The sequence below is a fragment of the Lissotriton helveticus genome, chromosome 10, assembly GCF_964261635.1.
Source record: "Lissotriton helveticus chromosome 10, aLisHel1.1, whole genome shotgun sequence".
Classification (NCBI taxonomy): domain Eukaryota; kingdom Metazoa; phylum Chordata; class Amphibia; order Caudata; family Salamandridae; genus Lissotriton; species Lissotriton helveticus.
The window spans coordinates 1,119,464,726-1,119,481,291 of record NC_136071.1 but is presented as its reverse complement, the minus strand read 5'-3'; the positions used below and the strand labels follow the sequence as shown (position 1 = coordinate 1,119,481,291).

The following is a 16,566-nucleotide window of genomic DNA, read 5'->3' as shown; positions in this document are numbered from 1 at the left end:
GTTTGGTGTACCTATCAAGAGAGGACAGGTAACAGCTACTTGCGCCTTCTTATATTGTTTTTAGATTAAATTGAGGTGTGCATGTCACAGACTGATCGATCCAACTTGCAGAAGAAACCAGCTTTTACTTCCTTGCAGAATGCAAGCAAAAATGACTTGAAACAAGGCTGACCAGAAATAGCTGACACACAGACTATGGTCTTATACACCAAAAATGCTGCGAGAAATAAAAACACATGAAAAAATGAAACTGTAAGTGACCACAACATGTCCTACATGTACTGTGTGAGTTAAAACATCAGTCACAAGTTTGGGATACAGCACTCTCTTAAAGTGAAGGATTCTTCATCAAGCATCAGTTTCCACATGCAGCAGGACTTGTTATTCCACACAGGTGTCTTTTTCTTGCGAAAGTAAGGTCTACTGTGCCGCCTTGTCATCGGTAGCCTTCTACTGCAATTGATTCCCTGCTTGCCTCATTATATGCCAGCTGACATTGCCATTACTTTTTCTTGAGAAAGTTGAACTTGTGTGGCCACTTTTTTAATGCTGGAACTATGATACATTCCACTGCAATCAGAGCCTGCTTGCCTCAGAATATGACCCAATGTACACCACACCATTGCTGGAATCCTCCTCAACTTTGGGCAATAACCTTGCTTGAAATCAGAAGATTTCCCTTGATGTTTTGCCATATTGTCTCGTTTAAACTCTCACAAATGTGAGAACTTACTGTGATCTTACTCCAATTTTTCCAATTATCTTGTGAGGTGTTGATAGGGAGACAGGTGTTAACTTTACTCCTCTTCTCCAGTGTTTAAAAAGAAAAAGCAGCACACTATTGAAAGTGTATAAAGACTAGCGTTTGCAATGCAATCGGTCTCGCATTAGAGAGAGTTGGAGCTATTGGCATTATAAATGAAAATGCCTTTTATGTGTTTTGAAAACCTGCAAGCTCCACGAAAACAAGCACTTTGTCCTTACGAGAAGCAAAGCTGACATTTAAAAAGGTGCAGTTACTGCCTGCATTGCTTCTTGTAAGTAAGGACTATGTTTACGCACCGCTTGCAGGTTTTCAAAACATATAAATAAAAAACATTGTCATTTACAATGCCAATAGCTCAAAAACTCTCACAAATGCGAGACCGATTGCATTGCAAATGCTTGTTGAGTAGAGGTGCACTTAGAAAGCTTTGAGAAGTCTCCATACTAGTATAGTTGTGCACAGTGAAGAAAGTGGACTGTCTGAGTACTACAAATATCAAAGTATATCTGTGAGTGCCTCCCAGGACTGGTAAATCCATGAATACTACAGGTCAGGACAGAGGCGCATTATGAGAACTCTATGGGTGCTTCGCACAAGGAAGGCGGGTATAGAGGGGCATTGCATGAACTTTGCTGATGTTTCAGTAGACTCTTGTAACCACTCTAGAAGCACCTACCCTATGTCCCTTATCTAGTTCTCTGCAACAATTACACACCGTCCCTCATTAAAGGCATGCTCAAGACATTGGCGTCCTTCAATTTAAAAAGCGTTACAGCCTTGCTTCAGAAGATCCTAAGCACTACATGCGCAACCAACTAAAGGGTGCGGTCAAAGTACAGCTCATGGACTGTCTCAGTCGCGGCCGGGAATCACCTGCATGGCTGTGTATCGCTGTGAGTCTCCCCGCCCCTCAACATGATGTTCGAGAACATTATTTATCAATTTACAGACATTTCCTTTTATCGACCAATCCCTGTCCCCTTTTCAACCAGCATAAAATCAAAAACATTCAAAACATGAGTAAAGCATCATACAAAATTGCACTCATTGCACGGCTCACTGAAAGGACATGCCCTAAACTCTTTGAAACCCACCATTATTATTTTATTTTTAAAATAAACAATTCGAGAGAATCTTTTAGCCGTAAGCTGTAATGCAGCTGTAAGCACTACACTACCACCTAACTCAGTAAAACTGGACCCTACCCGAACGAGGGACAAGAGGCAAGTATTCGGGTAAGATTGGTGGGTGAGAACAGGAAGCCCTGGAATCGCCACGTCTGTGTCTCGAACACCACATAATTGCACAACAGAGCTGTCGTCTCTCTACCAATAAGGGCATCATATAACTTTATGGACATCTTACATGTGACCTTGGTTAGGATCTTCTGGTGGGCTGGTGCCCAGGGCATAAATATCTGCAGGTTTGGGAAGAGTCTACAGCTCAACCAGAAGAGATTCAATTCACCCACACACTTCATTGGTACACTTTTGAATCACAGGTTCGCACCCATCAACTCCTTGACTCCAGCCCACCCCAAATAAAGCAGTCACTGAATATGCTTTTTAACGTGGTGATATTTGAGGGTGGCAGAAAAGTGATATAATCTATACATTAATAAAGCAAATATAGTAACGGTGTGACTAGTGTCCCTTTAGAAAGCGTTCCATTGTCCCCACACGTCTCCAACAACAGGTGAATAGAGTTTGAGGGGAAGTGTTTGTTCAGAGCCACGCGCACGTGTGCTGCATCCTGTGCCTCGCACCCCATTGCTGTTGTCGAATCGGCATGGAGGGGGCTGTGAGGCAAGCATTGGCTGCCCTTGAGTAGAGCGAAGTCATAGTGTGTGTCTTAAGGACTCCTCCTCCAGCTGTGGCGAGGGACCAGTCGCACACCCTTGCTTACACGAATAAAAGTAAGGTGTGCGGACGCTATTCTAAAAGCATGGTGCGCCGCAAAAATAAATAAATAATATATATATATTTTTTATTTTTTGGGGGGGTAAATTAAGTTTAATGATGGTGCAAGTCGGGCGAGCTGCTCATTTTAAAAAGATGTTCGGGCACCATTGCTAACGTCACATTTTAAGAAAACACGCGGGCGCCATTACCATCGTGCCATTAAAAAAAACATACAATGTTTCAAAAATAGAGTTGGGCAAGATGCGCAAAACAAAGAAAAGTCACACGCCCGCCATTGTTAAAGTGCAAGCATGCATGCGGCATTGCAAAAAAAAAAATCATTATACACAGCGAGAAGGAGAGGAAGGGCTGCGAGTCGCTCTGTGCGTCGGCGAAGTCAGAGAAGGGGGCGTGGGCGCATGTGAGGAGCAATATTGCAGGAGAGCGTGTGAGCCTAGCATAAGTTCCACAGCGCACGTTTGTTGGTAACTCCGGCAAGCTGCATACGCGAAGCAACAGCTTGGTTGCCATAACAATAGAAAGCTATTGGAACAAGATGGTGTCGGACTGTCCACTGTCTGTACGTATGCATGCATGTTTAGCTTTGGATGAATGGCAAAAGCAGCGATCTTTTTCCATCTGTACGTGTGCATGTTTAGCTTTTGCTGAATCAATCGCAAAAGGCACTCGCATGGCGAGTGCAGCGTATGCGTTGCTAACGCCAGGCGAGACCTAAAAAAGGTTAAGAGCTTTTTAAACAATACCACAGCCATCTCAAAGGAGAGCTCCAACTTTCATTTATAATCATAACATTTCATGCACCACATGTCCAGGAACTACTAAGAGACTGCATTACACCTGCAAAATAAGAGAAGAGACCATACCAAGCATGACCCACCACAGGAACTATTGCAAAATGCAGTATATATAGTTATCACTGATGTTAAAGCTTAATATGGCTGAGTTGACCAGAATGGCTGAACCTTTAACTGGGAATAGTGTATTTACGTTTAACCCTAAGCCATTAGTTGGGCATTCACTAAAGTTGCGGTTGTCCTCTTTGATTAAGAAACAGATCAGTGAGCGGCTTTTACGAGAAGATATGACTGGAAAGATGGTGGAAGTGACAATGGTTGGTTCCTTTGCCTACTGAAGGTTTGATAAAAAAGCAATATACCTATGCCGCTCTGCCCACTTTTGGTTTTTTACTAATTTTTACTTGCAACAACTTCCATTGTGGTGTCTTGTAGTGGTGTTGGTTGACCCAAGTTGACTAGGGAGTTGACTTGGTTCTTAAGAAGAGGCATTCAATAGCTGCATTCTTTTTACAGTCTATTGTTTTTTTTAAAACATCTAAAGATTGCAAATAAACTGCTCACTCACACTAATGAGACCTGCTGTCTTGCATACATGTCCATAATCGCAGCTGCATTCATTAGTACTGTGAAAACGCAGGACAATCCCTGTTATTCTATGGCTCAAAAGCCACATTTGTAATCTATCAAGGGAATGTTGATTTCATACTGTAAGCTCTTCGTGTGTCCGAAACCATTGTTTTCTGTTCCGCTTTTCATGTTTTCATGATCTGTCTTATTGTGCCAATTCTCGTGAGGATGCTCCATGTTTTCTGTAATGTTCCTCTTCCGGGTATAAGGTTCTCCTGGCTTGGGTGTGTCATCCTAATGTACTCCCACACATGGTAAAGCTTGGCTGTGGCCTCTTAAACCATGCTTTCTGGAGGTTTAGGTATTGGAATCGGAATACTTTATCCATACCCTTGGTGGGGAGAAAACCTATGTTCTCCTACTGGTAGAATGGAGATGGATTGGTGTATTACTGTTGTCTCCAGATGTCACATCTCAAGAAACATAGGCTCTCCTGCACATGGTAGCACCATTTCTGGATTTCTGACTCTGGAGCAGCCCTTGGCCATCACCTCACACCCCCCGTGGCAGTTTTACTCTGCATCATTTCTCACTGGGAAATGCATTCTGCATAGAGCCCTGCCTCAACAGGTTTCAATGCTTTTATAGGTTTGCCTGGTGATAGACTGACTCCCACATTGGATGTGCCTCCAGTTTAGGGTGAGAAACCATCAGTATAAGTACAGGACTATGAATTTAGATCTCAGTGTAGCCCAGTATGTTTTTTTGCCATGATCTAGCCATGGTATTGCCATTTTGCAGCTGAAGGCAATCACTGCTATCTCTACATGGAAAACTGTTTCATCAGCGCACTGTTAAAGGATGAAATAGAGTCCTGCCATGCCCAAACAATCAGGAAATTTGGGTTCTCTGAAAAACTGCCTGTAATCCCCCATGGAGCATTCTTGTTTGAAGCAAGGCAAATGCCTGCATTCTAATGGTGTGATGACTAACTCTCGGGCGATGTACCACTACAACGAGAACAACTTGGCGTGGAGAGTTTTTCTCCAAGGAGGCAGTCAAAAGGCACATTGGGTTGTCAGTCTGATCCTAGTCTAACTGATGCATAAACCTTTTGAGTCTTTGATCTCCTGTGACACAAAAGTTTGCTCATTGACAACCTCTTTCTTGGTGGTGGAAACATGGGCTATTTGCACCAATGAGTTGCAAGCCCAATACACTTTAGAACCATTCCATGAATTCAACTAGAAGAAGATGGATTTGAGGACTCGCTCTACCAATGTCTGTAAGGTTCTGCAAGAGCGCCTTTTAAAGGAGGAGGCCCCTTCTTATATTCTTTTCACATTCATATGCCTCCCAATGACGGGAGGCCTGTGGACAACTGGTACATTGAACACACTTTACTCTTTTATCTCAACAGACCCTCGGCTCTGCTTTCTACTGGTTAATTTTTCGTGACTTTGGACGCAGCAACGCTGACTGTACAGTTGCTAAGACCATCATTGCCACATGGACTATGTGCTGTATGACCCTTTGCTACATCTTCCTAATGCTGTGCCTCCATACGCTTCATGAGTACACTACATCAGAACTGATGCATCTTCTGTGTCAAGTGTGCATAAGAAGGGAATGTAAAAGACACACAATTGATGGACGGAATGCAGAACAAAGCAAAACATTCTCCCCCAGTCAAAAGATCTGGGTTAAAGCCATCATTCTTTTGCTCACCATGCCACCCCAGTTTAGACCTGGCCATAGCAAATCAGTCTTGACCCTGTGTAATATGAGAACAGTCCAGCCCAAACTGCTAAGCCAGGTCCTCCCTGGACCGGAAACAAGCATCCTAGGACCGGTTTCGGTGTTTCACCCCTCTTCAGCCAGTTTAGCTTGATTCCAGTGGCACAGTGAGCCCAGGACGCACTTAGGGCGAGAAAGCAAAAGACACACAATTGATGGACGGAATGCAGAACAAATCAAAACATTCACCCCCCGTCAAAAGATCTGGGTTAAATCCATCATTCTTTTGCTCACCATGCCACCCCAGTTTAGACCTGGCCATATGCCAGCCATATTTGCATATGGCTGGGTTCAAACTGGAATGGCACGGTGAGCAAAAATATTATGGATTTAGGCCCCAATCTCTGTACTGGTGTGAATGTATGACATTGTTCTGCATTCTGTCCATCAACTATTGTTTTTGCATAAGAAGGGAAGGTAAGCATCCTGCTTGTGACGTTCACATGCATACCCATTGCAGAGGTCTGATTTAACAGGTTTTAAAACTTCTGGAGCAGATTTCAGTCTTGCCACTAGGGGTGAGCGGTACCCACAATTTGATATTGAGAAAAAGCAAAAAGACTTCTCTGGAGCGGTGATGATCACTTCAAAATTGTGGAGTATACATGAGATCAATAGGGTTGTACGTATCAGTGTGTTTACTCTCCATGTGTATCAATTTCACTATCTAGCACATAGGATCTGGCTCAGTAGCCATGAGGGAGATCAGCAGTCACTCAGGACTTCCAAAAAGTGTACATTTAATCACATGCATGTATTTAGATGTTTTAAGTAATGCTAACACGGAGCCTTTCAGGTGCAACTGGGAGGCCGGAATCCAAAAGCACCAGAATGCTGAGGTTGTGCATTGTGGCATACTTGGTATACACTTAATTTAGAGCTTGTTCATTATGTGTTGTGGAAGCAGAAAAACATCACCATGTCTAGCTAGCCTGTCGCTGCAGCATCTCTAAAATGTACCTGTCGTGACACAGTTTGCCTTGTACCTGCAACTCATTGATGTTTGGAACTCATGTCCCCTAAGTCCTGACTGATTTCATCTTCCCTTTGATTTCATGGGCAGGATTTTAAGCTGGCCTTTGGCAATCGGCGAGGAAGACAAAATGGACGTTGGCACGGGGGCTCAGCTACCATTCTTCAAAGCCCAGGAGATGAAGTGTGGGGAGTGGTCTGGAAAATGAATATTGACAATTTAAGTTCCCTGGACAAGTAGGTGAATTATCATTTCAAAATCTCACAAATGCAATTCTGACAGCAAGGCTGGCTGTTTTCATTAAAACAAAGTTGGTCTGAGGGAACAAATCTCACCAAGGGCCAGATGTAGGTGAGGGACATTTACCGACTCATAAATACCGAATTTTACCGATTCGGTATTTATGAATCGGTAAATATGAAGGTGGGAGATGTAGGTATTTTTTAAATTAGAAATACCGATTCGGTAACATTCGGTATTTACCGATTCGGTAAATACCGAATCGGTATTTCCTATTGATTCCTATGGGCTGTGAAGCCCATAGGAATCAATGTGAAATACCGATTCGGTATTTACCGAATCGGTAAATACCGAATGTTGCAAGGGTGCAGGGGGTGTCACTTTGACACCCTCTAGCACCCGAAGTAAAGGCATGTGTGACATGTGGCACACATACATGCCCTTAGGGCATGTCTGTGTGTCACATTGCACAGTGTGCATGCACAGATGTGCATGCACACCTGGATTCGGTATTTTACCACACAATAGGATTGTGTGGTAAAATACCGACTCTTAAGCGCCTGTGACACTCTCAGGAGTGTCACCTACATTTGGATTTACCGAATCGGTAAAATTACCGATTCGGTATTTTACAGAATCGGTAAATTTACCGAATCGGTAAATTTACCGATTCTGTAAAATAATGGCCCCTACATGCCAATTCCTAATTACCGGTCGGTAACGGTCGAAATCGGCCATTACCGACTGGTATTTGGGCTCCTACATCTGGCCCCAAGTCTACAAAAGGAGCTGCACCAGTACTCTGTTGCTACATCAGACCACAACCCTGGTGAGCCACGACCTCACTTCGGCCAATATTGTCTATTGCTGTATGGTTTGCGTCGCTCACTCAATAGTGTGTAGATGCCCATTGATTTTTTTTATCACAGTTCTCCACATATTCTTTTCTGGACATCGGAATAACAGTCATAAGGAGTTGACGGTGACTCTAGCTTGGCTATATTTGATGATGGGAGGGCTGTGGGCCGCAGCTTTTGCATTGAATCATCACGGTAAGTGGAGTCTTCTTCCCTGCAAAGATTGGCACTGGCGGCTGGTGATAATACTAAGGGCTGGAGTGTGCAAAGTGGCACTGAGACATCAGCAATACCTTTAGGCTCAGTGCCAAAGCTGTCAATGGTGGCTTGGTATGAACAGTGTTTATAATGAGCCACAACTAACATCCTGGAGTTGTGGCTGAAAGCAGTGTGAGTTTCTCACACTGTCTATCAGTGGATCAAAGCAGTGCCACTGTTGACTCGAGCAAAAATAAATTGCTCGGCTCGCATTCTAAACAGTCTCTAAATCGCTGTTATGTATTACAATAACATTTTAAAGTTAACATTAGAATGTTAATGTAATGCATGTTAGCAATTTAGTTATTGTTTACACTGTTTAAATATATGAAATATAAATTCAGTATTTACTTACCGCCTGCATGTCCTCCGGTACTGGTGTTCTCCTCCAGTCGTCTGGGGCCCTAGACCCGACTCCCCTAACCATTGCAGATGCTGCTCTCTTGCAGTCAATCAGCATGAGAGAAGCCCCAGTATTGGTTGGAGTGGGCTGTCTCCGCACTCATTCAGGCACAGGATGCCTGTGCCTTCTCCCCACCCGGGTTTCTGAGACAGTTTGGGTTGGAGAGGTTTGAAGTGCGCATGTTAGGCTGGCCGTCGCAAGACAGCAGGCCAAATGACATGCGCACTTTGAACTGCTGTCACCACTCCTCTCTGCTGCCAATCTACAGCAATCTACAGCAATGGCTATGCCCCAACCTCACAGCTCTGGCAGGCAGAGGAAAAGCTAAAACGTTAAAGAACTCAGTTTATTACTGTTTGAAAAAGTAGGTTTCTTGTTGGCGGGGGTATTCACCTTGTCCATGTAGGGTCCCTTCCTTCTAGGCAGGATAGAGGGATTACATGTCTAAGATAACCCCTGCTCACCCCCTTGGTAGTTTGGCACAAGCAGTCTGGCTTATCTCAGAGACAATGTGTAAAGCTGTGGTTTATTGTGGAGAAGGAGAAGATGGCCGCCACAAAGGAGCGCTGGGAAAGAAGCTCCCGGGCATTGGGATCCTGTTTCTGCAAAATCCCTGTTTTTGCCCCTCCATCCACCTCTTCGCTATATATCTTTGTAACAAGGACAGCACGTGGAACATTTAGATATCACTATTTTCCTAATTAAGAAAAAACTACTTGATCCTCGAGACGAAACTACTACAGCAACTACGTGAGCCCAATTCCCCATCTTGCCTGCCTTAAGTCTGACAACTGACCTCCTCCAGTGACCGCCGGCTTGTCCGGTTGAAGGGGCTCTCCTCCTCTCCAGGACAGACGCCTGGTGAGCTGAGATGTTCGCGATTTCTTTCTTTTTTGCTGGGCCTGGCACGGACCACCCCCACTCATCCGAAGAGCTCCTTGACCCGCGAGTGACCAGTGGCGTCCCTGAAGCCTGGCTGAATAGATCCTCACCCGCCTGCACCGCCGACTTAAGAACCAAGGTGATTACGACCTTTCTTGGTCTGCCTGGCGGAGTCTGAAAAAGCTCCATTGAGTAGGTGAGCTTCCTGGCTGGCGAGGGACTGGTGGCGATTAGGGACTCTCCCAGGCATTTGCACCTCTTCCCGGCAGGTCGAACAACGGGCCGCCAAGCGGGGACCCGCGCCCCCAGAGAGACTAATTGACACTGGGAGCCAAGTGAGACCTGCACCCGTTTGAGGGAGAAATGGGCACTGGGAGAGATTAGCTGTGATCAGTGGGGCATCATTTCTCTTCCTGACTGGTGGTTCAACGGGTCATCGAGCTGGGCTCATGCCACCTCCACCTTGAGCCGATCGACCGATGCTGAGGGACCGTCCGGTTAGCTGCTCAGAGGCACGGAAATAGACGGCAGAGCTCGTGGCTGCCTGAATGCGTGGAAACGGAGAAGTGAAGGCCCTTCGATCTGGAGTTTTGCCGTAGATGGCACCGAGACGAAACACATTTTTCTCCCCCTAAGGTGAAGCGGCACCTGCTGGCAGGTTTCCCTGCTGTGGGAAGTCTCAGTTTGTTCGGAATCTGCAGCAAAGCTTGCCAAGATCGTAAGAAGACGGAGTTTAAAATGGCAGTGACTGGGAGGAGGAGCTTCGCGCGCATCCAAGATGGCCGCGTGAGCTAGGGGCTCCCGAGACCCTCGTACCCTCCCGCATATATCCTGCTACATATCCTGATTGCTGTGGATGTCTCTGAGTGTATGAACCACGATAGAGATGAAAGCTGAAAACCGTGTCCCGAGCGGACCCCGGGAACCGAAGTTGTGAGGTGGAGAAGTTTGCGGCCTTCGTCTCCCGGATGCCCGTTGCTTGGGTTGGCAGAGTCCCCTAGGTGTAATTGAACAACATCGGCATGGACCTGCGGAGGCAGCCGGCACAGTCTCACTTTCACTTTCGTGTTTGACACTTGGACTGGTCTTGGAATCGGAAGACGCCTCATTGTGAGGACGGCCCCTACCCCTCTGAGCGCTTACTAGTATTCGACAACTATACAAATTATTTGACTTTTGCCTGAGGGGTTCGCCGTTCTTCGTTTGAGCCACTTTGTGTGCTGAACCCTGAGGTACGTCTTGTACTTTCCGGGTCCTTTCTATATCCTGTTTGCCCAGAGACTGGTTCCCCCCTCTCCAGATCTGAGACTGTCCTGAAATGGCGAGTAAACCGGAGGGGGACCGGCAGAAGTTGAGAACCAACATAAGGGGTGGATATACCAAGTCCAATTTCATGGATAGATATACCTAGGTCAAGGGATCGCCCGGTAGCCCGGGAAAGTCTCAAGATGCGACGAAGGACTCTGCATCTTCGAACACCGAACCGACATTGATGGACGTTATGGGTGCAATCGAGGGAGTCAGATCAACCCTTGGGCAACAGATTGAGGCCCTTGCACATAAATTGGACACTGTGTCTATAGATGTGAATTTAATTCGCACGGACCTTACAAAAACGAACGAAAAGGTCAAATCACTAGAAATTAAATCGTCAAGTTTAACCGATGACGTTGTGGAGCTACAGACTGAAGTTCGGAATCTGAGGGCCGTGAATGACACAGTTGTTCGTCGCCTGGAGGATTTTGAAGGGAGGTCCCGAAGGAACAATGTCCGTATAATCGCAGTTCCGGAGAAAGCGGAAGATCAAGCTACCGACCTCTTTGTTGAAGACCTTATCTCTACCCATCTGCAGCCCAAGGGACTCAGTCAATTTTTTACTGTAGAGCGAGCTCATAAAGTCCCTGGGGGCAAACCGAAAGTGGGCGCCCCGCCGAGGCCTATCATAGCACGGATCTTTAACTTTCGAGACAGAGATGTCGTTCTTCAGGCTTCTCGTGCGAATGGACCCTTGCAGTTTGAGAACTCGTCTATCAGCTTTTTTCCGGACTTCACCCAAGTGGTTCAAAGGCAAAGACTCAGCTTCATGGGGGTGAAGAGACGACTTCGGGACATGGGACTTAAATACGCCATGCTTTTTCCATCCAAGCTGAGAATCGAACGTGATGACAGGACTTATTTCTTTGACAAGCCCGACATGGTGGCCGACTGGTTGGACACGTTGCCGGCCCGGCAAGACCTGGAGGGACAATCTGGTGGTGCTGAGAGTGGACATATGGACCAGGAATAAGTCTTGCTTATTTGACTCCTGGGGTCGCCAGGGTATTTCCTATTGCTGTGGTTCTAATTATCATGTGCAGCTCCATACAGCTGAACTGGGAGGGTTACTGAGTTATCGGAGGATCTCTCTCCTCCTCAGCTTTACTTTTTGTAGTTTAGTTTAGATGTGGGGGCGACAGGCACACTGCGAGTTGGGGTGGCTCTATAGTCGAAAGCAGGGGTGCAGGGTGGGGGGTAGTGTACCGAATTGTTTGGGTAGGGGTGTTGGTTTTTTGTTTCCTTTTTCAACAAGGCGATATATTGCAAACGACTGACATTGAGGTGCTGGACTCGGAGGGGGTATGGCTCTTCTTTCTGTTTTATGATGGGGGGTAGGGGGTTGAGGTTGATAAACTGGAATGTAAATGGGTTAGGGGACACGATTAAGCGCGGGGTGGTGTTGCAGCTTCTGAAGCGACACTCCCCGGACGTGGTTTTGTTACAGGAAACGCACTTGGTTGGGAATACATGTCACGCCATGAATCGAAAGGGATATCGTTTGGTTGCTCATGCTGGGTTTACATCCGGTTACCGTGGGGTTAGAATCCTCCTTAAGAACTCTCTTCCTTTCGAAGTGGACTCAATGATCCTTGATGAGAGAGGATGCTATGTGGCTCTATCTGGGCGGTGGGAGGGCCGCACACTTTCCTTGGTGTCTATTTATGTTCCTCCTGGTTTACAGTCTACTACCTTTGCCGACCTGGGTCGAGTTCTACTGGATCTCCCTGGGGGGTTTCTGATTCTGGGGGGTGATTTTAATTCAGTGGTGTCTGGTGTGTTGGATAGGTACCCACCTAGGGATCTAAGGGGAGCTCAAGGCTGGCTACCTGACTACATTGATACGATGGGCTTAGTGGACTGCTGGAGATTGCTTCACACTACTCAAAGGCAATATACGTTTCTTTCTGGCATTCACGGTAGTCTCTCCAGGATAGACTATGTACTAGTGCCGGCTGCACAGGCTTCCTATGTTGCGGAGGTCAGGCATTTAGCTCGGGGTATTTCCGACCACTCCCTGCTCTGGTTTCGATTTGAATTAGGCCTAGTTCTGGGGGAAGGGTGGCTCCTATTAACCCTTGGTATCTTCGTAATCCCAAGACTCGTTGTGCTATGGTTAAGGCATTTGACCTTTATTTCTCCGAAAATTAGGATTCGGTTTCGTCCTCCCTATCACTATGGGAAGCTTTCAAGACTGTAATTCGAGGTCAAGCTCTCTCTTTTATTGCTCTTATTGTTCGAGCAGTAGCGGCACCCCCCCCCCCCCAGCGCCTTGAGACCCTACGGGTAGGTAGCGCGCTTTATAAGTGTCACTGATTGATTGATTGATGGTGTTAAAAAACAAAAGGAAGAGGATGTGGTGAGGATAGAGACGGAGATAACTGATTCGGAATTGGAATTGGAACAGGGGGTTACCCGCTCTAGGCTACATGTCCTGCGTCTGAAGCAGTTGGATTATAGAACATTAGTGACAGATGGCGCGAAGGCCCTTAGTCGAGAGCAACAGGGGCGTCTCTATGATGTTGCGGACAAGGCGAGCAAATTGATTGCATGGCTGGACAGAAAAGACAGAGCCAATCGTGTAGTGCCGGAGATTGAGATAGAGGGCGTTGGCTATGCGCTCTCTGAATTCTGGTAAGGCGATGGGTCCCAACGGTCTCCCGATTGAGCTCTACAAGTTTCGCCCGGATAGGATTGCTCCGTATATGAGGGATATGTTTTTAGAGTCCAGAGAAGTTGGTCTCCTTCCTCGTGAACAGAGATTAGCTTCGATAGTAGTAATTCACAAGGAGGGAAAACCTAGGAATAGATGTGCATCGTATAGACCGATATCATTGCTAAACGCTGAACCTAAGATTCTCGCTAAATTGTTAGCTAATAGACTGATAAAGGTTATTTGCGAGTTGGTTCACCCAGATCAATCGGGCTTTATTCCGCACAGGAATACGGCGCTGAATCTTAGACGTTTGCATGGAGTACTCGCGAAGGCCTCGACATTGCGGGAGTCGGACATTTTGGCGTCATTGGACGCCACAATCGCGTTTGATACTGTTGCATGGCCGTATTTGTGGGCGGTACTGGCTAAATTCGGTTTCGGTTCAGATTTCATTGGCTGGGTGCGTCTTCTTTACGCAGACCCGCTCGCTCAAATTGTTGTCAATGGTCGCGTCTCGGAGCCTTTTTCGCTCGGGCGAGGGACTCGCCAGGGCTGCCCGCTATCGCCTCTCTTATTTGCCTTAGCACTCGAGCCTCTCGTGGCCTGGATCCGCTGGGAGCCCTCGATAAAGGGTATTAGCTGGTTTCCGCAGTTTGAGGACCGTATCTCGCTCTATGCAGACAACATCTTGCTGTATTTGACCTCCCCTAGGAAATCCGTAACAGTACTTTGTGATGTTCTGGCCTCTTTCGGCAGAAACTCCGGCTTGGCCATTAACTGGGCGAAATCCTATTTATACGTTCCTAGTGGCGAAACACCGACCCTACCGCACAATTGTCCTATTCAGATAGCTCGAGATGAGTTCCGATATCTCGGAATCTATATTTCAATGAATTTGGCGGTCCGATATGAGAGAAACCTTCTCCCTCCCTTAACCCGGCTGAAGCAAATTGTTGCGAATTGGCGGAAACTGCCATTATCAATGCTTGGGCGTGCGGCCCTCTTTAAAATGATGTCACTACCTCGGTTTCTTTATGCTCTTCAAAATACCCTTGATATTGTCCCAGCTAGCTATTTTCGTTCCGTGGAAGAGCTACAGCGTAAGCTATTGTGGGATGGAAGACCGCGTATTGCGCTGACTAAACTGACACTCCCGTGGTATGACGGAGGTATTGCCCTCCCTGATATTAAGTGATATTACTGGGCTTCACAACTAAATGCTATCAATCATGGTATGTACGGCCCCGAGTTGAGCCCTGGTTTTGCCATGGATAGGTGGTTACTTCCCGGCGGCAATTATTATAGAGAATGTTTGCATTTCATCTACCTCATATCTGTGACTTTTTACTGTCAATATATATGTTATGTTTTCACCTACTCTATGTTAAGCGCTCTGATACCCACGGGTCTTGTTCGCGCTATACAAAACTCTATAATAAATAAATAATAAATAAATGTATTCTGGATCAGTGTTGAAGGCATTGTCAGGGCCAACGAAGACGGCTGTGCAGATCTGGCGTGACGCCACTAATTCGTTAAGATGGAAAGACCGTCTGACTTTGGCTACCCCGCTTTTTGGATCTGACAAATTTGGCAAGCTATGGCACACTAAAGGGTTTGACAAATGGGATCTTATTGGCATTTCCAAGGTTGGAGACCTGCGGGTGAAGGGGCGGGTGAAATCGTTTGCAGATCTCCAGGCTGAGTTTGAATTGGGAAACTCAGAGTATTTTCGATATGTTCAGATTAGGCATGCGTTGACGTCTGTCTTCCCGGAAGGGGAGGTGATACCGGTGTCTACCCCTTTAGAGGATCGTATTTTGGATGGCCATATGCCTGACAGTACCATTTCCCTAGTGTATAAGAAACTGATTAATCAAAGGGCGGACCTTCTTTTGCGTCTGCGTGACCAATGGACCAGTGACGGCCTTGAGCTTGATGATGAGGACTGGCAGTCGGCGGTTTCTTCACCAAAAGAGGTGGCGATTCCGGCGCGATTGAGATTAGTCCAGCTCAAAATATTGCATGGAATATACGCCACATGTCCCCGATTGGTCCGTATGGGCTTTTCGGAGGACGGTCTGTGTCGTCGAGGTTGTGGTCAGCTGGGGACGTTCCTCCACATCATCTGGGAATATCGGGAGGTATTGGATTATTGGAAAAGGGTCCATGAAACGATGCAGGAGGTCACGGGTGTGGCACTCTTGCCGGAACCCAGACGTTGCCTATTAAATGTTTGGGAGCCCACTGATCATAATGTGGCACAGACTCAGTGGGTGACCCTAGGTGCCATCAATCAATCAATCAATGCATTTATATAGCGCACTACTCACCCAGAGGGTCTCAAGGCGCTAGGGGGGGGGTCCGCTACTGCTCGAACAGCCAGGTCTTGAGTTGCTTCCTGAAGGCGAGGTGGTCCTGGGTCAGGCGGAGGTTGTTCGGGAGGGAGTTCCATGTCTTGGCGGCGAGGTAGGAGAAGGACCGTCCCCCTGTGGTGGCTCTTCGGATGCGGGGTACGGCGGCGAGGGCGTGGCTGGTTGATCGAAGCTGGCGTTTGGGAGCGTAGAAGTTGAGGCGGCTGTTGAGGTATCCTGGGCCCTGGTTGTGTAGGGCTTTGTGTGCGTGGGTGAGGAGTCGGAAGGTGATTCTCTTGTTGACCGGGAGCCAGTGCAGGTCTCTCAGGTGTCCGGAGATGTGGCTGCGACGGGGGATGTCCAGGATGAGTTGTACTGAGGCGTTCTGGATCCGCTGGAGTCTCTTCTGGAGTTTGGCGGTGGTTCCGGCGTAGAAGGAGTTGCCGTAGTCCAGACGGCTGGGGACGAGGGCCTGGGTGACCGTCTTCCTGGTCTCGGTGGGGATCCACCGGAAGATCTTCCGTAGCATGCGCAGGATGTTGAAGCACGACGAGGCGACGGCGTTGACTTGTCTGGTCATGGAGAGGGAGGAGTCCAGGATGAAGCCCAGGTTGCGTGCGTGGTCTGTTGGTTTGGGTGCGCTGCCTAGGGCGGGGGGCCACCAGGAGTCGTCCCAGGCGGAGGGTGAGGATCCCAGGATGAGGACTTCCGTCTTGTCCGAGTTCAGCTTCAGGCGGCTGTTCTTCATCCATTCGGCTACCTCTTTCATCCCTTCGTGAA

The 16,566-nt window shown here is 47.2% G+C and overlaps 1 protein-coding gene across 1 annotated transcript in view; it reads left to right on the top strand.

The window, feature by feature from the left end:
- Nucleotides 1-16,566, top strand: part of GGCT (gamma-glutamylcyclotransferase) — a 124,986-nt gene that overhangs the window by 15,700 nt on the left and 92,720 nt on the right. The window contains exon 2 of the mRNA XM_078663899.1: nt 6,913-7,058. Within this exon, the coding sequence (XP_078520025.1) occupies nt 6,913-7,058 (146 nt within the window). The remainder of the gene's footprint in view (nt 1-6,912; nt 7,059-16,566) is intronic.